General features: G+C 50.7%; 1 protein-coding gene across 1 annotated transcript; it reads right to left on the bottom strand.

Moving 5' to 3' along the window:
- Nucleotides 1-4716: 4716 nt before the first annotated feature.
- LOC134511236 (neuronal acetylcholine receptor subunit alpha-10-like) lies at nucleotides 4717-25462 on the bottom strand. Its single transcript, XM_063324884.1, has 4 exons — nucleotides 25451-25462; nucleotides 7980-8131; nucleotides 7351-7615; nucleotides 4717-4839 (listed from the first exon to the last, which is right to left on the bottom strand). The coding sequence occupies exons 1-4, from the start codon at nucleotides 25460-25462 to the stop codon at nucleotides 4717-4719; spliced, it is 552 nt and encodes a 183-aa protein (XP_063180954.1).
- Between the last annotated feature and the right edge of the window lie 1170 nt (nucleotides 25463-26632).

Raw genomic sequence — 26632 nt, 5'->3', positions numbered from 1 at the left:
CTTCCTCATTAGTCCTTATTATTCACATACATGTTTAAAGTCTGACAGACCCAGTCTTCATCAGATCCAAATCTGGGCCAAAATACACTAGGAGGTCTTATGGGTTCTTTGGTCCAAACAAATTCAAATGCAAATGCAAACGTGTCCCACCTGGGACACCTCTGGGATCCTCTAAGACAGACACAGGAGCCCTAGGACACCCCTGAGACCCTTCCCAGGATGTCCACGGCCCCCCCGGCCGCCCCCGGCCCCTCCGGGATGCGGTCCGAACAAAACAAATCATTTTCTTTTTATCTTTATCCCTTGTACAAGAAGAATCATTCCGAAACCTCAGCATTCTCCCCTAAAGGACTGTCTGGGGGAATGTTCCCGGGGTCTTTCTTAGTATCCCCTTCTTCATCCCTAGGCCTAGAATCCTTATTTCCCATTCTGAACAGAGACTTTTCTTACACCCCTTCCTTTCGCTTCGTCCTTCTCCGGCTGCGCCCCTCGCGGGACTACAGAACCGCGGATCCCGACTCCACACTCGCTTCGTACCGCAGTACGTCTCAGTCACTCACACACAAGTCCCTTAGAATGTCCCGACCACCAAGGCAATACTTTAACGGTCCGATTTTTCTTACCTTGGTCCGTGCACGGAGTTGCCTGGTCGTACTCTCTGTGCCGACTGCACCTATCCCTTTTCCCCCTGTGGTTCACAGAGTCTGCTGCACAACTGGGTCTCGAGATCTTAGTCGATTCCTCCCGGAATCCCTGCCGACGATCCACGAGACCGTTGAAAACAACAGGACGCGTCTTCCCATCCTTCGGCAACACGGACTCCCAAAAAGATGACTTCTGCTCCCGGACGAGCCCCCAAATTGTGAGAAATAAGTTCTGGTCCGAATGAAATAGGCTCAGGCAGAATCCTCTGGGAGGCACATTTTTATTCACGCTCTTGCAAGAGCGGGTGACCTAGCAAGTAGGCACACTTTCCGTTCTTGAAACACCACACCTTTTTATTTCCTAATCCCGGCCCAATTTTTCCCTCCCCTCTTTCCCGTTGGTTGGGTACTCCAGGGTTCACGGTCTGTGTGAGGCGCCTAAAATTCTTCCCGCATGTCCTGCCGCTGTTTGCTTCTCTTTATGCTACACCTAAAGAGATTATCTGACTAGTTTATTTCCTTCCTTTTTGGTAACAAAAAAATTGCTCAATGTCATTAGCCCTGGTTAAATGTATGACTACCCTTCCAGACGCTAATGCAGTAGGAATCAGTTTGTCCTTTTGTCTGTGTGATAAGAGATGTTCTACAAGCCTTTGCTGGAGCCTCTTTGTCTCAGTCATTCCCTTATCGTGTCACCTCTGATGGAAACGGCTTTTCTCCTCTGCAAAAGCAACACCTGCCTTTCTTACACCCCTGAGCGGAGTCGGCGCAGGGCTGGGGTCTCGGTGGGACCCCCGTCCGCGCTGCCCTGCGCTTTCCATGCTGCCTGGCCCCTTTGCCTTCCTCCTCGGCCCCTGGGGCTGCCCTGGCCGGGCTCCCTCCTCGCCGCGGGGCTCCCCGCGGGGTCAGCGGCTCCTTCCCCTCGCCATGTGCCCCCAGCCGGGTCCCTGCACTCAGCCGGGGGCGGTGCTGCTGGCCCCCCGCGCTCCCCTCGCTACGGCCATCCCTGCTGCCAGCGTCTGTGCGCCATCCCAGCCAGCCCGAGGGCACTCCGTGTCCCCCGCACCTTGTTCCGGCTGCCCCAGCGCCTCCGGCTCTCATCCCCCAGTTCCCCCATCACCCACGGGTGTCCCCCCGGGTTTGGCCACCGTCCCCCTCCCCACCAGCTGATCAGTCCCCTCCACCGGTGACAAGATGGCATGAGCCCCGAGGCCTCCGACAGCCACTCTATGAGGTGTGGGGCAGGGATGGGGACGAGGGGCCCAGCCCCCCCAGCACAGGCTGTCGGGCAGGGTGAGCGCGGACCAGCCGCCGTCGCTGTCGCAGGAGAAGAGCCAGAGGTCACTCAGCCAGAGCTGATGGAGTCGTTATTTTATTGAGGACGGATCAGTAAATGCAGGGGGGTGAGATATTCCGTAAGGCCAGATGTATCGGCAGGAAATGCTCCGCTATTTACCGCACGCGGGGTTTGGGTGGGATACAAAGGTCATGACGTCGGTTTCCCGTATGTATCTTAAATGTCACAGGTATGCAAAGGTACGGTGTCTCTCAGCCTCGAGGGGTCCCCTTGTCTCCTGGCTTTATGTTATGCATGGCTACATCCAAGGGGGGTCTCTGTACTACTAAGCCCTTATTCCGCAGCTTTACTCTCCTAGCCATGAGTTGAATTATATAAGGTCTAATTTGTGAATTTTCAAGTTGGGGGTGGTCCTGCGGAATTTCTAAATCGTATGGCATCCCATATAACATTTCAAAGGGGGAAATTCCTACATCAGTTTGGGGCTGTGTTCTTATATTCAATAGTGCTAAGGGGAGGCACTTTACCCATGACATCTTAGTTTCTAACATCAATTTTGTGAGCTGTTTCTTTATTTCCCCATTTACTCTTTCTACCTTTCCCGAGCTTTGTGGATGCCAGGGAGTATGATATTCCCATTTTGTCCCCAAAGAGGAGAGAGCTTCCCTTGCTATTTTTGAAACAAAATGGGAGCCCCTATCAGAGTCTATTACCTCAATGGATCCATACCTAGGGATTATATTTTCCAGCAAAGTCTTCACTACGGTTTGAGCGGTGGCTCTAGCTGTCGGGAAAGCTTCCACAAAATGGGTTAGGTGGTCTATGATTACTAATAAGTATTTATGTCGTCCCACCTTTGGAAGTTCAGTGAAGTCTAGCTGGATTTTAGCAAATGGTCTGTGAGCCAGTTCCCTTCCCCCCAGGGCTTTTTCCCCGTAACTGATGTTTATTGACCCTTTTGCATGTCATACATTCGCTAACTATTCTCTTTGCTATATTGTATATACCAATGCACACATACTTTGTGGCAAACTGACCCACTAACGCCTGAGTTCCCCAATGGGTGTTCTCATGGAATTTTTGCATGATTTTCAAAGCCAGAGGTTTGGGGAGAACTTCCCGGCCATCCGGGAGTTTCCACTTTCCTTTTTCTGTCTCCCTGATTCCCATCTGAGTCAGCTTATCTTTTTCCTGCACTGTAAAACTCAGGATTGAGTGAATTTTTCCATGTAGATGGCAATGGCTATACTTGGGGTTGTCACACTCATCATAAATTAGACATCTGCAAGGGACTGCATCGATTCCAAAATCCTTCCAACACTCATAACATGGGAATTCGTCTGATTCCTTTCCACAAGTTATACAGTCCTCCCGAGTTCTTTTAGTCTGGATCACCATTAATGCCGCTCTTTTTGCTTCTTGATCAGCAAGATTGTTTCCTCTGACTAATGGGCTTAATCCTTTTTGGTGTCCTTTTAAATGTACTACGGCTATTCCCGCTGGTCCTCGTAATGCTTGTAAGACCTGGATTATTAATTCCTGGTGTATTAATCCTTTTCCTTGAGAATTTATTAAACCCCTTTCTTCCCAAATTTTTCCAAAAGTATGCACTACGCCAAAGGCATATTTTGAATCCGTATATGTGGTTCCAATTTTACCTTTTAAAAGTTGCAAGGCTCTTAATACAGCACATAGTTCACAAGCCTGTGCAGACCAACTAGGACTTAGAGGTCCTGATTCTATTACACTAAATGTTTTCCCATCAATGATTGCAAATCCTGATTTTCTCTTTCCTTCAACTACCCGGGATGATCCATCTACAAATAGCTTTTCTCCTTCTCCAAGTTCTTCCTCATCTAAATCTGGTCTGATTTTTGTTTGCTCCTCAATGTTGTAAAGACAATCATGACTTATTTTGTCACTCGGCTCCCCATACAAAAACTGTGCTGGATTCTGCACGCTTGTTACCTGGAGTTCCAGTTTGGGAGAGGAAATTAGGATGCCTTTATATTTTAGGAGCCGGGGCATCTGTTATCCATTTGTCAGCTTTTTGTTGCAAAATTCCCCTGATGTTGTGAGGTGAGAATACCCTCAATTCTCCTCCAAAGGTAATTTTATGGGCTTCCTCTACCAAAAGGGCTGCGGCTACTACCACTTGAAGGCAGGTAGGCCAACCCCTACTTACAGGGTCCAGGAGTTTAGATAAGTATCCCACAGGTTTCTTTCTTCCTGCCCATTCTTGTGCTAATACCCCAAATGCGGTCCCTTCATCAACATTGATAAATAGATAAAATGGTTTCTTTACATCTGGCAGGCTCAAGACTGGGGCATTTACTAAATCAGTTTTTAGTGTTTCTAATTGTTTATCATCATCCTCCGACCATTTCAATAATCCATCCTTAGTTAATTTGGTATAGAGGAACTTCACCTTTTTGCTATAGTTCTCAATCCATTGCCTGCAATAGCCAAAGAGACCTAATAATTGCCTAACCTGTCTTTTAGTTCTAGGAGCCGGTAATGACAATATGCCATTCACCCTTTCGGGGTCTAATTTCTTAGTTCCCTTGCTTAGTCTGTGTCCCAGATATTTTACTTCTTTCTCAACAAATTGTAGTTTTGATTTTGATACCTTCAATCCTTGTAAACTCAAAAAATTTAGTAACTTAATACTTTCCTGCCTCACTTTTTCTTCGCTATCACCAGCTAGGAGCAAATCATCCACATATTGGACCAGTGTGACTCCTTCACTTAACTCATACCCCTTCAGGATTTGTTCTAAGGCTTGTCCGAACAAGTTCGGAGATTCGGTAAAGCCTTGGGGCAATACCGTCCGCCGTAATTGTTTCCGATGGTTATCTGGGTCTTCCCATTCAAAAGCAAAGTAATCTCGGCAATCTTCTTTGAGAGGGCATGCCCAGAATGCATCCTTCAGATCTATTACACTATACCATTGATTATCGGGCCCTGTTTGACTCAGGAGGGTGTGTGGATTCGCCACCACCGGGAATCTAGCTATTGTTCTCTGGTTAATTTCTCATAAGTCATGTACTAACCTATATTTTCCATTTGTTTGGGTTTTTTTGGTTTTTTTTTTTACAGGCAGGATGGGAGTATTAAAAGGAGACATACAGGGTTCTAGCAACCCCTTTTCAAGTAATCTTTGGATCTCAGGTTTCAAACCTAGCCTCCCTTCTCTAGGAAGGGGGTATTGTTTTATTCTGACTGGTATTTCTGGGTTCCTTATTGTTACTGGAAAGGGTTCAATATCTAACTTACCTACTGTTTCCGGGGTGTACCAGACTTCAGGATTTATTTTCTCTTCATCTATTACTCGTAAGGGACACAGTTTAATTTTTTTTAGTGTTTCATTTTTTACTTCTAAGCCAATTCCTAATTCAATCATCAAATCTCGGCCCAATAAATTATAGTCTGCTTCAGGCATGAGTAGCAGGGACCCCACCCCTACCTTAGAATGGGTTTCAAAAAACACATCCTTTATTACGGGTATTCCAAAAGGTTCTCCTTTTGCTCCAATAACCTGTATAGTCGCCGAGGATATTTTACATCCTTGGGGCAATTTTTGAACGGTAGATCTTTCTGCTCCCGAGTCCACTAGGAACTCAATTTCTTGTTGCTGGGGACCCACTTTTAGTTTTATCAAGGGCTCTCGTGTTGTTTTTTTTTTGTTTTTTTTTTCCTCGGGTTCCCAGCAAATAGAGCCCCTGACACCCCTAGTCTTTGAACATTTTCTCATCCATCATTCTCTTTCTGCAGTCCTTTTTAACATGCCCTTTTCCTCCACAATAGAAACAAACCACAGTTTCCCATTCTCTCCCTCTTAAAGGTTTTTGGGTCTCCTGTCTTATCTGGCGAGCTTCAAACCCTTTTCCAGGGGTTGACGTCCTTTGCCCTTCTCTGACTGCAGCTACCAACATTCTGGCTTGTTTCTTATGTATTTCCTCCTCCCTGCGGACATACACTTTCTGGGCTTCCCTTAACAATTCATCCAAACCCCTATCCTGCCAATCCTCCACTTTCTCCAGCTTCTTTCTAATGTCCGTCCATGATTTAGCTACAAATTGGGTTTTTTCCTACCCCCCTGTTTCTTCTCTCTCAAGTGATATAGATTTACTCTAGTCTCTGACCTTATCCACAAGTGTGCATATTCACTCTCCTCCAGGCTAAAGGGTTCCTTAGAATTAACATAAATATGTGAAGCCTGGCATATCCAATCTTCAAAGGACCCAAAAACGGGCCAATACAGGTGGTCACTTCTAATTTGTTTCCCACCCCAAACTTCCATACAATAACGTATCATTTTTGCTTTATCCTTACCCTGCCTAGAAGGGTAATCATCCCAATATTTAATCATTAATCCTAACGAACTGTCTGGCGGTATCTGGGGTAACCTAACCTTAGGCACCGACCCACCCATGGGATCAGAAGGCTTGCTTTTCTTCTGTCCCATCTTCCGGAGTGCCTTCACACACACACACAATCTTTTCCCCCTGTTCCTGGCCCAGTCCCTCGCGGGAGATGGGAACCGCACTACTAAGGGGTCCGCACTTGCTTCGTCCTCAAGTGGACGTCTCACACAGGCACACTCCAGGATACCCAACCCCAACCGAACGGATCACCGGCCTATACTTACTCACTCCTGAGTCTTCGTTCGGGTCTTCGTGCACAAAGTTTACGGGGTTGCCGGCTTTTATTTGCTTGCTGCCGAATTTCGAGTTCGTCGGTAGAGGTTTTGGGTGTAAAAACCCCCAACAGGGGCCGTTTACTCAGCGGGGCACCCCCCCTGTGAGGTTTACAGCCAAATTGCCTCTATCCGAGTCACGGCACCAAATTTGTTATAGATTGTGGCCCAATAATTGACAGGAACCAGTCCAATTAATCAAATTAGTTTATTAAGCAAGCGGCAGCAAGCAAAACAGCGCTGGGCGGCCGGGGAGTCTTTGCTCCGCCAACGGCGCACACCCACTTCCCGAAAGTAGTTGATTATATACTCTTCTGGTTCCCGTATATGTGTCAATCCTGGTATATTCTGTGTCTGAGCGACGTGTTGCTAGGGGGTCGGTCTTGTCCCGCCTCCTGATGGTGGTGGGGCTGAAGGCTCCTCATCTTTATCAGTGTCCTTGGGGAGACTCTTTTCAGCTTATCTCACAACTTAGCTCTTCCCTTTGAAGTGTTAAAACACACCAGATGCCTCTGATTTAGGCCTTGAGGTATCAAAGTGCCCCAGACAGCACACCGGATGCCTGTGATTTAGGCCTTGAGGTATCAAAGTGCACCAGACAGCAGGCTGGATGCCTGCGATTTAAGTATGTGAAGAGTCGAAACAGTGTAAGTTTTCACCAGCCTTTAAGAAAGCCTGATTTGATTAACAAACATGATTCTATTTATTACAGCCAGCATGCCCAGCGCCTCCCACTCCACGTTCTCCACGAAGTCCGTCAGGTCCCCGGTGTCCAGCCGGTTGTGGAGGTCGATCTGGTTCCCGTTGTAGCTCCAGGAGCCGAAGGTGAGGCGGCACCGCTGCCCGTCGAAGGGCAAGTAGGAGACATCCACCTTGCAGGAGCTCTTGGTGATGGCGGGCGAGTCCCACGTGATGTGCCCGTCGGAGCGCAGCACCACGTTGGTCTCCACCGAGCCGCCAAAGCCGTCGTTGGCGCTGGGGGAGGGATCGCTGTGGGGCCAAGATGGCCCCGAGCCCCACGTGGGGCAAGGGTCTGCGGGGCCGGGGCCGAGCACTGGTCCCCAACCCCGTGTCCCCTCCCCACGTCACCCCCAGGAAGAGGGGGCTCGCTGCCCCTGGTCACCCCCGTGGTGGCACATCCCAGCTGCCAGGTGGGTGGCACACCAGGCTGATGCCAGCACCTCCTGCCGCCGCCTTCTCACCCAGTCGAGGTGACCGTCTCCCCACATCCCCCACACCAGGACCCCCCTGCTCCCCGTTGGCAACACCCCCAGCCGCAGCCTCAGCCCCCCCAGCTCCGGGAGCAGCCGGGGGGTGGGGGAGGGCGAGCAGCACCCACTCGTTGTAGAGGATGATGATGGCCGGCCGCCAGACGTAGCTGCTGGGGATGCGGATGCTGTCGATGCCGCCGTAAGCGTCCTTGTCCCAGGCGAGGTGGGCGTCCAGCCAGGCCTGACGGACCCACAGGTAGGAGGTGAGGACCTGGTTCCTCTCCTCCTGCCGAGGGCAGAGGGTGGGGGACGGGGACAGGGACAGACCTCGCTGCCCCCCTGTGGAATAAATACTACATTGGCTAAAAACACAAAAGTACAGCATTGTTCACACAGGAAGGAAAAGTAGAAAATCAAGAGGCTTCTGAGGGAGAAAACAGCTGCAGCTGGCATGAAGAATACAACACCTGTGGTTCCCTGATAAGCTACATGAGGTACGGGACGGGATGCAATTATTCCGCGGCTTTACCTTAGGATGTATAGCGGATACGGGAATGGGATGATACCAGGAAACAGATAAGCTGCCAATTAGCTGCCCGCTCCATACTCGGAGCCAACATTTTGCCAAATTTTGATGAAATGCTGTCCTTTGTGCGAACTTTGCTCGTTAGAATGTCATTATAATACCAAAACACACCTCCACCCCGAAGGCTACCCGCCTCCAAGGTGCCACTGCTCCTTCTTGAGCCTGCGCCCTGAGCTTCTCGTAAACTAGACCTTTAATTGTGAAGCGAGAAAAGTTTACACCACTCATGATAAAAGTATGTACGACTAAAGTCACTCAAACTCCACCTCGAAGATAACAAATAGTAGAAAAATAGCCCGAGAGAGGGGGGATACCCAGGGAAGACACCATCGCAAAGAATTCCATCACTGGCTTCTGGGAGCAGGCGACGGGCTGAGCCTCTCTTCCCCCCCATAGGGACGCCTTTGGGTAAGACCTAGATTATACCGAGGGCTCCCTCGGGAAACTCAGAAATTTCTCTAGAGACTCTCTTTTCTACATGTATAGCCAGGCTGTATCGTTAGAACTTTGTCCCGCGTTTTGTAGATGTAACAATACTTTCATTTGCACGTGCTTTGCAGACAGTGTATTTATCACCGGCTGCCCTAAGAACCTATCTATCTGTTGCTTAAATAAACTGCACTTTTTGAAGTAGCTCGTCCTTTTGGTTTCTCACCGAACGCGACCAAAGACTCGAGAGTGGCCGTGCTAGTTCATGAGCACGACTGGACTGAAGGTGCAGTCCAGTAGTAGTGTATCCATCCATCCAGCCAGCCAGCCTGTCCAGGGCCCTCTGTAGAGCCTTCCTTCCCTCAAGCAGATCAGCACTCACACCTAGCTTGGTGTCGTCTGCGAACTTACTGAAGGTGCACACAATCCGCTCATCCAGATCATTAATAAAGGTATTAAACAAAACTGGCCCCAAAACTGAGCCCTGAGGGACACCACTGGTGACCGGCCGCCAAGAGGATTTCACCCCACTAATCACAACTCTCTGGGTACGGCCATCCAGCCAGTTTTTAACCCAGCAAAGAGTGCACTTGTCTATGCCACGATTCGCCAGCTTCTCCAGGAGAATGCTGTGGGGGACGGTGTCAAAGGCCTTACCAAAGTCCAGAGAGACAACGTCCACAGCCTTCCCCGCATCCAGCAGGCGGCTCACATGGTCATAGAGAGAGATCAGGTTGTTAAGCAGGACCTCCCTTTCCTAAACCCATGCTGGCTGGCCCTGATTCCGTGGCTGCCCTGCACTTGCCGTGAGAGCTCACTCAAGATGATCCTCTCCACGATCTTCCCTGGTACCGACATCAGGCTCACAGGCCCGTAGTTCCCCGGATCCTCCTTCCGACCCTTCTTGTAGATGGGCGTCACATTAGCCACCCTCCAGTCATCTGGTACCTGCCCTGTTGACCAGGATTGTTGATAAATGATGGAGAGAGGCGTGGTGAGCTCTCTCGCCAGCTCCCTGAGTACTCTTGGGTGAATCAGTCGGGACGGACAAACGACAAGACTCTCCTTGAAGAGTTAAGTTAAGCTCTCTCTTTATTACAAACTTGGCTTTCTTATATATCTAATCTTTTGTTCATGTGTTCTTTCTACGCATTAGCGTAGCTTCCTCAAATAATGTCTGCCCTAGGTTCGTCCATTGCGTTACACTAAATGCCGTAACCGACGTTACTTCTACTCCCTCTTCCTTTCCCCACAATAGCATTTTTCGCAAGGTCACTTCAGGGAGGATTACGCCCTGCCGCTTTAACAGCAGCGTCCATGTGGAGAGTACAGTCTGCTCTTCCTTAGTTAACTTCTCTCCCATGTCCCCAGTGGCTCACCTACTACAGGTGTCTTCTGAAATATGATCCGGATCCGTCAACAGCTCTGCCCGCTGTCTTCAGCTTCACTGGGCTCCGTCCCCACGACTATTTCCAGTCGTCTTCTTCCTCAGTATCACGTCGGGGTCACCAATTGTCGTTTCAGTCGGGACGGACAAACGACAAGACTCTCCTTGAAAAGTTAAGTTAAGCTCTCTCTTTATTACAAACTTGGCTTTCTTATATATCTAATCTTTTGTTCACGCTCCGTTCACGTGTTCTTTCTACGCTTTCAATTGGTTAGGTTACATAGCACACGCGCTCGTAGCTACAATACGATTGGTTATTGAAATCCTGTTCGCATTGCTCAAAATCTGGCTTCCTCACAGCCTAACTCTCCTTGTTCTCTGAAGCGATTTTCTTCTTTCTCCTTTTTGTTACTTTGCCCTTATATGACGCAACTCGCGGCCTTCTTACGGCTACACTGCAATCTCTATCTCTTCTGTCAAAGGGTCTACGGGCCCGCCGCATCCCCCAACATGTATGTTATTGCATGCCTTAGTAGATTGCTCTGTGTTATGCCCTGTGAGACTAAAATGAACCCAGCAGAAGCGGTCTCTTGAGCAAGGGGGTGGAATATGGGAAAGCAACGGCAGATCGGCGAGGAGGATTGTAAATACACTCAAGGGACTCGCACCTGGGTGCTGGAAAACACATATATCACACCAATCGTTATTCAGTCTCGGGTGCTGGCAAGAAAAACGTTTGGATGACATAAGCCTGTGATGGACTCACAGACACCTCATCTAGCTGCTTGAGGATCTTGGCCTGTTGTGGAAGAAGATCAAAGCACAGTACCAGCAAGAACAGGGAGTCCGCATGCGCTCTTGCTAACGAGGACTCTTTTGCTGCCAAGGATTCGTGATAACAAGGACTCTCTTGCTGCCAAGGATAAGTTTAACAATGCTACTAGTACCGCTATTTCTGAGTTGTTGCTGGATGTAGATAGTATTCGATATGCGATGTTGCAAAACAGAACTGCTACTGATTTTTTGCTTTCAGCTCACAGACACGGTTGTCAAGATTTTAAAGGACTGTATTGTATGAATCTAAGTGACCACTCCAAATCCATCCATGCCCAGTTGCAGGAACTGCACCGACCGAACCAGCAACTTGTGGAGACCACTGGGTGAAATCTCTTTGCTGGATGGACTTGGGGGTGGGGTTGGTTGAAGCAAATTATACTCATTGCCTGTGTGGAAGGAATTTGTCTGTTATGTTTAGTATGCTGTTTGCCGTGTTTAATAAGCATCATACGATCAGTTGTAAATGCCGCTTTGCATCGTACCCTCGTACGAGTTGTAGAATATGTTGCTCTAAAAACTATGTGTGTATCCATGAGAACCCGACCTTCACAGAAGAAGCTAAGACGGGATTACAACAATGGAGTCACGTATCAGACAGCCGCTGTTAGCAAAGCTGGATCATGAGTTTGGTGAGACTCGCTGCATACGCTGGCCACGCGGGCAGCGACTCTGGCCTGTACTTTTCTACTCAGTCCAGTGCAGGAGAGTCTGGTGGGACTTGCTGCGTGCACTGGCCACGCGTGCAGCGGCTCGAGCCTGTACTTCTCCACTCAATCCAGTGCAGGATATAAGGGGGCTGTCTCGGGTCAGAGACGGGGAGAGAGACATGAGCGAGGGGGAGAGAGACATGAGCGCACTTTGAAGATACAGGGGATGCCCTGAAGCACTGTGTCTGCCCCCGCCCCCCCCCCATAAGTTCTATGTTCATTAACCCCAACAGCTCCGAAGGCATTACAGCATGTTGCAAGATAAGATATAGTCTACTACTGCTGCAAGACGCATTGAACACCTTCCTACAAGAATTTCAACTTTATGCCCTGATAGGACAGTGGGATGATGCACTCGCAAAGAGCCTGACTGCACTAGAGTGGGTATTTTTGCCACATACCTTTTCAAAACCAGTAACTACGATGATTGAAATGTTACCGCGATTGTTTTTCCAGGGTCGTCTGTGCTGTCAGCAGCTTTCTGGAATGGATCCAAGCCACATACATGTCCCCACCAGAAAGGATGACCTTGACCCTTGGTTATCACAAAGTCTTAACCTCCTTAGTACATTATATTGGGCAAATAAATTATTCTTTCCCCTGGCACAGACTATTACAGTCACTTTCACAAATTCCTTTACAGCCGCGCATCCTGCTAGCACCAAAGCCTCTTGATGGCACCTGTTCGGTGTTTGCAGATGGTTCAGGGACACAGTAAAGGCTTTGGACTTATTTCAACAGGAACTGCTAAATGTAGGCAGAATCTCAATGTGTTACTGGTATTGTTCAAAGACTTGAAGGAGCATTTATAAAACAAGTAGAGAACCAATGGTTATTTAGTCTCTTACTGCAATTACTGTTGCTTTTATGAAAAAGACAGTTTCCTTATTTTATTGTCCACATACGCTCTCATAGCTGTTTACTTGGCCCGTTAACTGAGGGAAACACAGTTGCGGATTATCACACTGTTGGTAACAACTCCCAACATTATGCAGCAAGCTAAAATGTCGCATGATTTTTTTTCATCAAAATGCGAAGGCATTGAGGAAGCAATTTTCTTTGACACAACAAGAAGCACGTGATACTGTGTGAACGTGTGCCGGTTGTCAGCAGCTGGCTCCTCTGCCATCCTTTGCGGGGGTTAACCCGCGAGGGCTTACACCTGATGAACTTTGGCAATCCGATGTTACGCGCATTATGGAATTTGGACATGTTTCAGTTGATTTGTTTTCACACTTTGTTGTAGCTACTGCTCATACAGGAGAGAAGGCTTGTGATGTTATTCGACATTGGTTGCAATGCATCGCAGTCGTGGGAGTACCGAAAACTATAAAAACTGATAATGAACCAGCTTATGTGTCCGCTAAAGTACAGGTCTTTTTTTTTTTACAGATACGAGGTATTAAACATGTCACCAGTATTCCTCATTCCCCGACTGGGCAAGCAATTGTGGAGCGTATGCATCATACTTTAAAAACCATGCTTGCTAAACAAAAAAGGGGGAATCCCGTAGGTATGACACCTCAAGAGTGAGTGTATAAAGCAACTCATGTTTTAAGTTTTCTAAACATGTCTTCTTTGTCATCCACAGCAGTAGAGCGACATTTTGTAAGAAGTGTTGAATGGCCTGAACAACCGAAGGTGTATTATAAGCACCCTAAATCGGGGTGCATGCTAACCACAGATAATACTGCAACAAATAGAAGTTGTGAGCAAGACAATTCTGTAATGATTTGTACTTCTCATCCGTCTGTTTGCTTCGGCTCAAAATGCAAGTATACAAGAATGTAATCAATCTTGTTGTGTAAAGTTAACGCTAGTAAGGTATAAAACAGCAGTAATATGGACAGGGAATCGGCAAAACGCATTAAAAACACGTCTTTCTCTGTATTGTGATTGGGAGTACAACTCTCGAAGACTTTGTGTTACATCTCTCCCCTGGAATACGTTGCTACATGGCTGAGAAATGGTTAAACACCATCTTCAAGGTGCTTTTGACATGTCGTTGCAAGACAATATTCGTCCTTTACATGACCAGCTAAAAGCTCAAATACTAAACATTCAAGACTTAATGAACCGCAATGTATTTGAAATATTACAAAAGGATTTCTCGTGGGTAAATCCAAAGAAATTGGCTTTCTGGGCTAAATTTAGGAATCTGGGTATTTATTGCCTTAGCAGGGTTCTTCTTGATTCTGTTTTTAATTGTGTTTAGTATGATATATAACCTGCTAAGAGCGTCACAACGAGTAGAAGCACAAGTCATGGCCACCTTGTTAATAAATGGTCTGGTGTTAAACAAAAAAGGGGGAGATGGGGCAGATCTACGAGCAGAGGCCTGCGTACGGCCAAAGACACAGTGAGCAGAGCACACAGTAAACACAGAGCCAAGAGAACAGTTCGTACCTTCACTCCATCCTGTGACGACCATATAACGTTCCCGAATCTCGGACAAAGAATAGGGCTAAGTATTCTTCCTTCGCTGGGAACAGCCATGGCATTGAATATGTTGAATAAGATAGGGTGTTGGGCAAGTAAACAGATAAACCTTGCAACTGAGATCATATCTAGCTTGCTCACTGATGTTGATAGCATTCAGCATGCTACGTTGCAAAATCGAGCGGCTATTGATTTTTTGCTGTTAGCTCAGGGTCATGGATGTGAAGATTTTGAAGGTATGTGTTGCATGAACCTTTCCAACCACTCATCATCCATTCATAAGCAGTTGCGGGATCTGAAGGATAACATGTCCAAATTAAAAGTGGTCAAAAAGGTTTCGATGATTGGTTAAGCTCATGGGGTATAACGGGATGGTTATCAGATTTACTAAAGCAAGGGCTCATGCTATTGTTGGTTATATTACTATTGGTTATGGTAGCCTCGTGTGTTCTCCGCAAAGTGACTGACATGATAGAAAATGCCATGCATAAGGTCTGGCTGGCTCAAGAAGAAAAAGGGGGGATTGTAGGAATGTGTCTGAGAGAAAATGGTCATGTGAGCCAGCCTCCCTACTATGAGAGATTAGAGTAAGAGCAAAACAGGTGGTAGAAGATGGAATTAGTACATGGCAAAAACGGGAACTGAGAAGGCAGAAAACATGTTGTGCTAATGACTAAGCAATTTACTATGCGAATTCTTGTAACCAATCTGCTGTGTGAACGAACTGCATGGACAGCGCGTGGACAGCGTAACTAGCTAATCAGAAATAAGCGAGTCGCGTGTACGGCGACAACACAGGGTATAAAAGGTGATGATCTGTGCTTAATAAACGGCTTCTGTTGGTTCACATTGGACCATCTGGAGGCCAGTTATTTCTCCTCACCTAGCCAGCCTCGGAGCAGATCTCTGGGCGGTAGTCTTAAATAGTCGTTTAGCCCTAAAAAAGACCTGCAACGTATTCAGGAGACATAACACTAGGAACATGCTGGTTTGAGCATCCCAAGGATATTCAAAATTCTCAAAAGCTGTCACGCCTGACCCAAAGGAGAAAAGCCGTTTCCATCAGAGGTGACATGATAAGGGAATGACTGAGACAAAGGGGCTCCAGCAAAGGCTTGTAGAACATCTCTTATCACACAGACAAAAGGACAAACTGATTCCTACTGCATTAGTGTCTGGAAGGGTGGTCAAACATTTAACCAGGGCTAATGACATTGAGCAATTTTTTTACCAAAAAAGGAAAGAAATCAACCAGTCAGATAATCCCTTTAGGTGTAGCATAAAGAGAAGCAAACAGCGGCAGGACATGCGGGAAGAATTTTAGGCGCCTCGCACAGACCGTGAACCCTGGAGTACCCAACCAACGGGAAAGAGGGGAGGGAAAAATTGGGCCGGGATTAGGAAACAAAAAGGTGTGGTGTTTCAAGAACGGAAAGTGTGCCTACTTGCTAGGTCACCCGCTCTTGCAAGAGCGTGAATAAAAATGTGCTTCCCAGAGGATTCTGCCTGAGCCTATTTCATTCGGACCGGAACTTATTTCTCCCACCATTCTCTGTGTCCAGAGAAGGGCAAGGGAGCTGGTGAGGGCTCTGGAGCACAGGCCACGGCGCCGGGCCCTCAGCCGCCCCACAGCCAGGCACAGCCCCGCCGCAGGCCCCGGCCCCGGCCCCGACCCCGGCCCACAGCGGCGGCCGATGGCGGCGCTCGGGGGTTCCCTCACAGGACGCGGCGGTGTTCCCCCCCCTCCGATTATTAACCGCTCCTCATTTTTCAGACAGGCAGAGATGATCTGTTACCGAGAATCCCAAGGGAGATCAAGAGAGACTTCTGGGCCTTGGGATGACTAGGAAAGGGCTCAGGAGCGCAAGTCGTGCTCTCCTCTGTCGTTGCAGGCACAGGGAAGGATGAGGAAAGCAACAGGAAGAGCCCGCAGATCAATACCTGGCTGCGAGCCTGGTGTCAGCGGCAGGACTTTGGGGTTTTTGATCACAGCATGGTTTGACAGGACAGCAGGCCTGTTGGAGACAGATGGGATACACCTGCCTCAAAAGGGGAAAAGGATCCTTGCACAGGAGTTGGCAGGGCTCATCAAAGGGGCTTTCAAGTAGATTTGAAGGGGGAAAGGGATGAATCCGGCAGCAGAGACACAAGGGTCGTTGATGGGTTAGAAGCTACGGCTGCGCCTGGGAATGGTCAGGTAGGAGTGAAGCCTTCTTCCAGCAAAAAGGTGTCAGGATCAGCAGGCCAGCTGAAGTGCTTCCACACTCATGCCTGCAGCATGGGCAAGAAAGAGGAGGAGCTGGAAGCCATTGTGCAGCAGGACAGCTATGACGTAGTCGCTGTACGGAAACATGGTGGGCTGACTCGCACGACTGGAGTGCTGCATTAGATGGCTACAAACCCTTCAGAAGGGACAGGCAAGGAAGGAGAGGAGGTGGGGTGGCCCTGTATGTTGGGGAGTGTTGTGAACATTGAGACCTTAATGATGGTAAACACTGGGGTTGAGTGTTTCTGGGTAAGAATGAGGGGGAGGGCCAAGAAGGCTGATATGACGGTCTGTTATAGACTGCCCAACCAGGACGGAGAGGCAGGTGAAATATTCTGTAAGCAGGTGGGAGAAATCTCACGATCACTGGCCCTTGCCCTGCTGGGAGACTTCAACCTACCAGGTATCAGCTGGGAACACAATAGAGCTGAGAGGGAAGAGTCTTGGAGGTTTCTGGGGTGTGTGGGGATAAATTCCTGACACAGCTGGTGAGGGAACGCACTAGGGAAGGAGCCCTGCTGGACCTGCTGTGTGTGAACAGAGAAGGACTTGTGGGGGATGTGATGTTGGAGGCCGTCTTGGGCACAGTGACCATGAAATGACAGAGTTTTTGATTCTTAGAGAAGCAAGGAAGGGCGTCAGCAGAACTGCCACCATGGACTTCCGGAGGGCAGGCTTTGGTCTTTTCAGGAGCCTGCTGGGGAGAGTCTTCCTCTAGGTTTGGCTCAACACCCAGAAGAGAAGTGAAAAACTGTCTTCTCAATGGAAGACGACAGCGAAGCTGAGCAGAATCACTGGGCTCACCTACCTGATGTCTGTCTGAGACGTGTCTTCCATCGGTCAGACGACAGGGACAGATGTAACGCTGCCTTGCTCTGTAAAAATGGAATGGGGCCCTGCACTCGGGATCCCTCCCTCCTCCACGAAAGATGAAACTGGAATTTGGACACATGGAGGGATGACAATTTTTAATCAGATTGAGAAAATGTGGACAGCCCCCGGAAGACATGTGGCAGTAAAGGGGATTGTGAGTTCTTGGCCCACATGTTGGAAGTTTTCCGGTGCAAAACCCAAGCAGGAGGCTGGAGGGCAACCATGGTCATACTTCCCATTCCAAAGGCTGCAGATGGGTTAGGCTGACGTGCCTCCTGTGGAAGGCGTTAAGCACCTGCTGGTAATCATGGATCAACCCTCAGGAGGAGTAGAAGCTTTTCCTACCAGGAAAGCTGATCCCCCAGGAATGGTCAAAGCACTTTTGTGGGAAATCATTCCCAGATACTGACTGAAATGAAATCAGAGGATCAGACAGGGGTTCTCATTTTTCAGCAGGAATACTAAATAATATCTATAAAAGTTCAGCCTGGAGAAGAGAAGGCTCCGCGGAGACCTTCCAGCCCCTTCCAGTCCGTCAGGGGGCTCCAGGAAAGCTGGGGAGGGACTCTGGATGAGGGAGGGGAGCCATGGGACGAGGGGGAAGGGGTTTCCACTGCAAGAGGGGAGATTGAGCTGAGATCTTGGGCAGAAATTCTTGGCTGTGAGGGCGGTGAGCCCCTGGCCCAGGTTGCCCAGAGAAGCTGTGGCTGCCCCATCCCTGGAGGGGTTCAAGGCCAGGTTGGCCGGGGCTTGGAGCAAGCTGGGCTGGTGGGAGGTGTCCCTGCCCAGGGCAGGGGGTGGCACTGGGTGGCCTTTAAGGTCCCTTCCCACCCAAACCATTCCCTGAAGGGGTGGGGCCCTTCTCCTTCTCCCTCCCTTCTTGTTATGATTTGAGAAACCCACCACAATTTCTTGTCCTTTAGACAACTACTCTGTCGCCCGATGACCCCTCCTCACCGGGGAAGAGGAATTGGGGAAAAACAAGGAAACATGAGGGTTGCAATAGAAATAGATTTGCTAGGATAAAATTAAAGAATTTACACTAATAATGCTAAAGAAGCAGCGTCAATCCCGATATCAATATAAAATACCCAAGGACTACACCCAGCCCATTCCATCAGCAGGAAGCCGTGCACTCCCAGCAGGGGACAGCCAATGGGGGACACTGCGAGCGCTGCGGCTATGGGAGGAAGGGAAGGGCTCAGGGCTCCGAGACTTCGGCAAGGAGTTCTCTGGACCACCGCCATCAAGGGAGAGTCGAACTACACAGCAGACTTTATAATTTGTACTGAATGTGATGTTCGTGCTATGAAATAGTCCTGTTGGCAGCCTGGGGCAAGTGCCCTCCTTGTCTTGCTCTTCCTCATCCCCTGCTGCATGTCACCAAGGGGGGCTCTGACTGCCTGTGATGTCACAAAGGGGGGCTCTGACTGCCCCATGATGTCACAAAGGGGGGACGTGCCCCCCTGCCACACTATAAAAGAGGGACGTGGTCCCCACTGGAGCCGTCAGCGGATGCTGGGCACCGCAGTCTGGCATTGTCTGGGCAGACTGCAGCCTCGGCCTCTGACACCCCAGCAGTCTTGCGGGTCCCGTCACTGGGGACCCAGGAGGACACTGGGGAGCCGCATCGCAGTTCTGTGCTGGTGACTCGGAGCACCGCAGCCACACCGGAGTCGGTGCCATGGGGCGCTCTGACGCCGTGTCTCCCCTGGGCCCTCTCCTCCTGATTGTGATGGGGCTCAGCGTGTTCTCAGCTGTGCTGCAGAGCAAGCGGCTTCAGGTAGGTGACTGTTGCACCACACTGTGCTGCAGCGTGGGGCGGCGAGGGATGGCATGGGGTGCTGTGGGGTGCCGTGGGGGGCTGTGGTGTGGGACTGGGAAGTGCTCCCGTCTCACCCAGCTCCTGGGGACCTTGCAGAAGTGGTGGAAGAAGAAGAGTAAGGAGAAGCGTCAGACAAGCAAGACAGGAGCCCGGTCAGAGAAGCAGAGCGGTGAGTGGCCCCAGCATGGAGCACCCTGCAATCGGCTGACACCCCACGGCAGCCCTGAGCCGGGGCTGTGCCGGGGGCTGCCAGCCGCTCAATCTGTCTCCTCCCGCTGCAGCTTCTCGGGCAGTGGATGGAGAAGTGGAGAAATCCCGGCCCAAGCAGGAGAAGCAGTGAGTGTGGGGGAGACCCCAGATGCTGCCCCAGACCCTCACCCCTTGCCCTGCCCCTGCCTGCGCTGGGCAGCCCTGAGGGCCAGCCAAGGGGGGTGCTACCCGTGGGTCCCGCTGGGGTCTGGGGTGCAGCGGGGTCTCTTTCTCCTCCTCTGCAGGGCGAGTGCGGAGGCCTTGAAGAGGAAGCATCGCTCCCCACGGGCCCCGCTGGCCACCATGGACTCTGTGACTCACAGAGGCTCCTCTTCCCTCAACTCCCTCTACTCCTTCCCGGAGCCCCGGCCTGGTGCGATGGTGGAGCTGGCAGCACTCGACCGCTCAGGACTCCGCCATCCCCCAAGGGCTGTCAACGGGAGGGTGCAGGAGCCAGGGCCAGCCCTCTGCCAGGAGTCCCCACAGGAACTGCCTACAAGGACCAAGCAAGAGCCGGTCCCCAGGGAAAGCAGGGACAGGGCGCAGAGCCCTGTGCACACGCAGCCTTCACCCTGCAGCCCCCCAGCCATGGCCTCGGACCAAGGGGAGCTCGTCATGGAGCTCCTCCGCTGTTTCGAGTGCACCCAGGAGATGGCCAGGCAGTGCTGTGAGATGCTGAAGGTGCTGCAGGCCCGTTGGCAAGGGGCAGCGGGAGCCTGTGACCAGAACCTCCCCGGGGAGCCCTTCCATCCCCTGGGCAGGATGGAGGCGCAGCAGCAGCTGGGGGCCACAGTGAAGCCCCGGCACCTGGGAGCGGAGTGGCCATGGGTGGATGCAGACACGGATGAGGCTGAGGATGGGGACATGGACAAGGAGGAGGACACAGGACCAGAGAGAAATGTAAAGGAGAAGGAAAGGAGCAGCCCTGTGGAGCTCGGCAGGGGGAGCCTGGCGGAAGTGAAGAGAAACAGCAAGACGGGGCCGGGTGAGAACAACTCCATGGGGCCAAGCACCAGCAGCCCCCCAGGCTCAGGCAGGAGCACCCCCATGGATGCGGAAGGGAGGAGGGACAGGGCGCAGAGCCCCGTGAATGTGCTTCCGCCGCCCAGCAGCCCCCCAGCCAAGGCCACGGACGACAAGTTGCTCTACTTGGAGCTCTTGGACACTGTCAAGATCTTGGAGGAGGAGAGGCAGCAGCGCGACGAGGTCGTGGACAGGGAGTGTGACCAGGCGTCCCCAGGGCTGTGCCCGCTAGGACGGTGCCTGTGTCAGTGCTGCACCCGGCTCTGGCACCGCCTGAAGGACTGGTGGAGACGCTGCTGCCGGACGCGTCGCGTTGCTTCAGCAATTTCCCGCAATGGGTGGGAAGGGTGGGGCCGGGAACCCCCTAGAATGCCCCTCTTCTGAACCAATAAAAAAGTCAATATTTTCTCTATCCCTGTGACTGTCAGCAGATCAGTTTTGTCCCTTGACAGGAGCAGAGAATCAGTTTTGTGTAAGGACAACAGTATATGCTACAGTAATCCCAACTCTCCCATGGAGATCATAGAATCGTAGAATCTTCATGGTTGGAAACGACATTTGAGATCATGGAGTCCAATCATTGTGCAGCAGGACACCTATGACGTAGTTGCCGTCACGGAAACTTGGTGGGCTGACTCGCACTCCCTGCGGGAGCACAGCGCTCGTTCCCTGTGCACCTTGAATATCCAATGTCATATCCATGACCCTCATGGGCAAGTGGTCAGGGGAATGTCATGGGCCAACTTGGCCAAGAGAGCCCCAGAACTGTGCGTGAACCTCTTCTTTGAAAGAGTCACGAAGCACGATCACCTAGCCAGGATCCTGCTAGCGGAGATGCCAGTCAGCAGCATAAGAGTCTGCGGAGCTACAGTTTCAGAGACCCAGGCTGGAGAATGAGACGCACCCTCACCAACCTCCTCCCAGCCTCCTGGCGTGTTCTGCAGGTACGGGAACCCAGAGTGACATCTCACCGCGGTATCACAAAGCTAAGCAAAGTGATCCTCCAGGCCTTCTGCATAGCAGCGCTCAGCAGGAGGAATTCCTGACCACTTCAGTGTTATGGCCAGAGGGTCATTTTCATAAGCGAGCCACTGCGGTGTTCCACTCTAGCCTGGTTGAGGTTGTTGTCCTTGTCCAGTTGCGATGCCCGTTATGCCAGTCTTCACTGTCAGGCTGATGTCAGGTTGCCCTCATAAAAAGCTAAAACACCCAAAATACTGGTGCTGGGATGTCAGCTGTGAGCAAAAAGAGTTTTTCAGTCCGGAAAACCTCAGTTTGGTGAAACCGCTTTAGGCTTCTTCTAGTTAGACATGTTCACGTTTAGTAACTGGTAACTTGCTTATCCTTTCCGATGTTTCTGAACCCCACCCTTTTGCAGGGAAATCTGCGTATGAGGAGAAGAGTCTGTACACCCTGTTTGCTTGCGGCGCTGTAGCCTGCATCGGCCTGCACTCGTGGTTCTGCTCCCTTTTGGCAACACACAAACGTCTAGAGCGGATGTAAATTAACTGGTGGCCATGTCAGAGCCCTGTGGTGTCACGCAGGATGTGCCACCAAAGGTGTGCGACAGCCTTGACCCGCGTCAAGGAGCATCAGGTCTTTGCACGCCTGAGGGAAGCACACGGCCTGATGGTTGCTGACAGCGCTCTTGAGGTTCTGTTGCGCTGCAGAGCTTCCAATGAACAGGCGGGATCTGCAAAGCTTTCTAGAAATTGTCTTTGGATCTACTCTCGTACCGGGGATAATTTCCAATATGTCAAATAAGATCATGGCATGAGCTGAGGGTGCAGCATCTTCTAACGGTAACAGAAGTTGTCTATCTCTTAGGGTGGGGTGCAATGCTCAAGGGCCCCCCCATCTCCACGGGAGAGTTGGGATTACCGTAGCGTCTACCGTTGTCGTTACCCAAAACTGATTCTCTGCTCCTGTCAAGGGACAAAATTGATCTGCTGCCAGTCCCTTCTGTTGGTAGTATTGGGAAACTTGTTTATTGAATTCTAGTTACTGCGCTCACCAGTTCTGTTGAGCAGCACTAACAACATTTGTTCTTTTTTGAAGGAATTAACACTTCAGTGGAACAATGACCGTGAGCTGCTGGACGATGAGCTGCTACAGCTCACCTTGTCATGCCACAGGCTGTTCTTTCTGGAAGTGTGGGCCTTTCTAAGTGTCACCCCCGTGGAGGGGCTGCTCCAAAACCGGGCAGAAAGGAAATGCAGTTTGGCTACTCTAAAGGTAAGACTTTGTGCTTCAAAACTCCCATTCCCTTCCTCTCTCCAATAGCCAGAGAAAGGTGAGGTCCCCAGGGCCAGAGAAAGGGCGCTTACGGAAATGCTAACATAACTACCTTCCCTAGATTACGTTTTAGCATTGTAACGAGCCTGAGAACCACTCGCAGAAACGGGGCTTTCCGACCTCCTCAGCCAGGTACAGAATGCTGCAGAGGCTGAACAAGCAGCCCCAGCAGTTCCACGAGTCCTTCCTAGGCTGGGGGTCCCTCTGTCTCCTCTAGTCCAAGCTGGGGATTCTGAGTCACCTGCCAGCCCCGGCGCTTACGTCTACGCTTAAGTCGAGGCCGGGGGGTTGAATCCCACTAAACTGCAAAAAGATGGAAGCACATCTCACTCTTTAGGGATGCTGTGTTGAACTGGGCCAGACCACGACTGTGGCTGGTGTACACCATGCTGTCATGCTGCTTTGCATGCCAGATGCTGAATTCAGTGGATCCTCCCCGATGTGTGCAGCTCCCAGGGGTGCCTCGCTTCTGGGGGTAAAAGGAACCTGGCTCTCCCCAGAGATTCTTCAGCAGGAGACGGTGTTTTCCGTCAGTTTGGAGTGAAAACAGTCACACCTCAAGATTTTACTCCAAGCCAAGGCATTTGGCTTCTCTGGGTTCCTCATTAGTCACAGAGGCTTCTTGTTGTCATGAAATTTAATGGGCTGAGCGTGCTCCGTGTATCTGAGAGACACGACCCTCATTCATTCGTACAGGTCGGGATTTACACAGCCTGATAAGAGCCTAGTGAAGAGGCCCACAGAATCACAGAATGGTAGGGTTGGAAGGGACCTCTGGAGACCCTCCAGTCCAACCCCCTGCCAGAGCAGGGTCACCCGGAGCAGGTTGCACGGGAACGCGTCCAGGTGGGTTTGGAATGTCTCCAGAGACGGAGACTCCACCACCTCTCTGGGCAGCCTGTGCCAGGGCTCTGCCACCCTCACAGGAAAGAAGTTCCTCCTCATGTTTAGGTGGAACTTCCTATGGTCAAGTTTGTGCCCGTTACCTCTTGTCCTGTTGCTGGGCACCATTGAAAAGAGCCCGGCCCCATCCTCCTGACACCCCCCCTTTCAGTATTTCTAAGCGTTGATAAGATCCCCCCTCAGTCGTCTTTTTTCCAGACCAAAGAGACACAAGTCCCTCAGCCTTTCTTCATCAGAGAGGTGTTCCAGTCCCCTCATCATCCTGGTAGCCCTTTGCTGTCCCCTCTCCAGCAGTTCCCTGTCCTTCTGGAACTGGGGAGCCCAGAACTGGACCCAGTGCTCCAGACGCAGCCTCCCCAGGGCCGAGCAGAGGGGGAGGATGACCTCCCTCCACCTGCTGGCCACACTCTTCTTGATGCCCCCCAAGATGCCATTGGCCTTCTTGGCCACAAGGGCACATTGCTGGCTCATGGTCATCCTGTTGCCCACCAGGACTCCCAGGTCTCTTTCCACAGAGTTGCTCTCCAGCAGGTCAGCCCCCAACCTGGACTGGTGCAGGGGGTTATTCCTCCCCAGGTGCCGCACCCTACGCTTGCCCTTATTGAATTTCATAAGGTTCCTCTCTGCCCAACTCTCCAACCTGTCCGGGTCTCTCTGTATGGCGGCACAGCCTTCTGGTGTGTCAGCCACCCGCCCCCCCAGCTTTGTGTCATCAGCAAACTTGCTGAGGGTGCACTCTATCCCTTCGTCCAGGTCATTGATGAATATATTGAAGAGGACTGGACCCAGTACTGACCCCTGGGGAACACCACTCGTCACTGACCTCCAACTAGACTCTTTGCCCCTAATCACGACCCTCTGAGCTCTGTCTTTTAACCAGTTATCTGTCCACCTTATCTATGTCCATTTATCTAACCCACACCTCCTAAGCTTCCCTATGAGGATGCTGTGGGAGACCGTGTCGAACGCCTTGCTCAGCTCTTGCACGCTAGTTAGAGGAGGTTCAAATACCTGATTGACTCAGAGATTAATCATTTTGCTGTCGTCTACCCAATGGTATAAGCCAGAGGAAGCGAGAAGAACACCCAGTGCCATCTGCACGCAATGAATGCATCCTTTGGAGGGCTCTAGGAAGGGATTTGAATCTCGACAGCAGTGCCTCTGAACGAGAGAGACCTTTACAGCAAGACAGAGGCAAGGGACAAGGTTGCACTCCACGCGTTAAAATGTTGGACTTGGGAACGGGCCTCCTACATCTCCAGCATCATTTCTTCTTACCCTTGCTTTGTTTTTCCTCGCCAGAACCAAAGGAAGCAGCGAGCCCTTTTCCACCCTTACGGGCATCTCTAGGAAAAATAAGGCCCCCTCTTTCTTCAGCACCTCTCATTGTAGAGCTTCAAACACCTTACCAATGAAGCCCAGCGCGCTGTTTCCAATTTACAAAGAGGGAAACTGAGACGTGGGGTGATGTCCTGGTTTAACTTCAGCCACCAACAAAGAAACAGGCGGCCGCTCACTTGCTTCCCCCCTGCCACGGGAGAGGGGTAGAATGGGAAGAAAAAGGCAAAACTTGTGGGTTGAGATCAAGGCAGTTTAACAGAACAGCGAAGGAAAGCAGAAAACCACAACAATAACGCTGTTAGAGGAATGTACAAAACACCATGAATGTACCACTGCTCACCGACCGGACCCGGGAAGTACCGCTGTCCCGTGACAGCTCCTTGGGAAAAATGACCCTATTGCTGGCAGAACCGGGTGTTTTCCACCCTTTGTTCTATACTTTCAACGTCATGCCCAGATCTTACACTTTCCAATGAATTACCACCGCTTTTCCCTGTCTTTGATATATACACACATCTATAGACATACAGCTATCATAGAACGGTCGAGGTTGGAAGGGACCTTTCAGATCATCAAGTCCAACCATCAACCCAACACTGACAAAAACCACCGCTAACCCACGTCCCTCAGCACCACGTCTGCCCGGCTTGTAAATCCCTCCCGGGACGGTGACTCCACCACTGCCCTGGGCAGCCTCTTCCAATGACAACCCTGTTGGTGAAAACATTTTTCCTAATATCCATTCTAAAACTCCCCTGGTGCAACTTGAGGCCGTTTCCTCTTGTCCTGTCGCCTGTTCCTTGAGAGAAGAGACCGACCCTTAGTCTCTGGGCCATCCCTCGACAATGTCCGTTGAGGTTGAGTTCATTTAACCCATGGCTTTGGGCTCCCTCTGTCAGAGCCGTCTCTCGGGGCAGGGGAGATGGTGTGTGGTGCTGGACTCCTGCATGCTGTATCCAGAGCTCGCCGCTGGTGTAGCTGGTGCGGACCCTGCCCAGGTTCCGCAGGTTGAAGATGTCAATCTTCAGGAAGTTGCTGGGCGCCAGTTGCTGAGGTCAGGTGTGATCCCATCACCGCTGCGCTTTACTCACGTTCATCAAAGTCCATCTGCCATTGTTTTGGGTGATTCTTACTGGAGTCCCATTGGTATGGCATCTAGCAATTCTAATAATGATGACACAGAGTGGCAGGGCTATATAGCAATTAACATCACACAAATGGATTCATTGGCTTGTCTCACCCACAGTCAGATCACCATGACCATGTGAGCCGCCTTCTGGATGCGGGGAAGGCTGTGGACGTTGTCTCTCTGGACTTTGGTAAGGCCTTTGACACCGTCCCCCAGAGCGTTCTCCTGGAGAAGCTGGCGAATCGCGGCATAGACAAGTGTACTCTTTGCTGGGTAAAAAACCGGCTACATGGCCGTGCCCAGAGAGTTGTGATTAGTGGGGTGAAATCCTCTTGGCGGCCGGTCACCAGTGGTGTCCCTCAGGGCTCAGTTTTGGGGCCAGTTTTGTTTAAAATCTTTTATCAATGATCTGGATGAGGGGACTGAGTGCACCCTCAGTGAGTTTGCAGATGACACCAAACTAGGTGGGAGTGTTGATCGGCTTGAGGGAAG

The sequence above is a fragment of the Chroicocephalus ridibundus genome, chromosome 1, assembly GCF_963924245.1.
Source record: "Chroicocephalus ridibundus chromosome 1, bChrRid1.1, whole genome shotgun sequence".
In the NCBI taxonomy this organism is placed as follows: Eukaryota; Metazoa; Chordata; class Aves; order Charadriiformes; family Laridae; genus Chroicocephalus; species Chroicocephalus ridibundus.
Note: the sequence above shows the minus strand (reverse complement) of the source record. Positions and strands in the feature narration are given on the sequence as shown.

What these genes read in the sequence shown, in the direction of transcription:
- LOC134511236 (XM_063324884.1), bottom strand. An exon ending in ATCATCATCCTCTACAACGA is followed by an intron (nt 7,616 to 7,979) that starts GTGGGTGCTGCT and finishes TCCCTCCCCCAG; the next exon opens with CGCCAACGACGGCTTTGGCG. An exon ending in AGGCGCTGGGCATGCTGGCT is followed by an intron (nt 4,840 to 7,350) that starts GTAATAAATAGA and finishes GCCCTCTCAAAG; the next exon opens with AAGATTGCCGAGATTACTTT.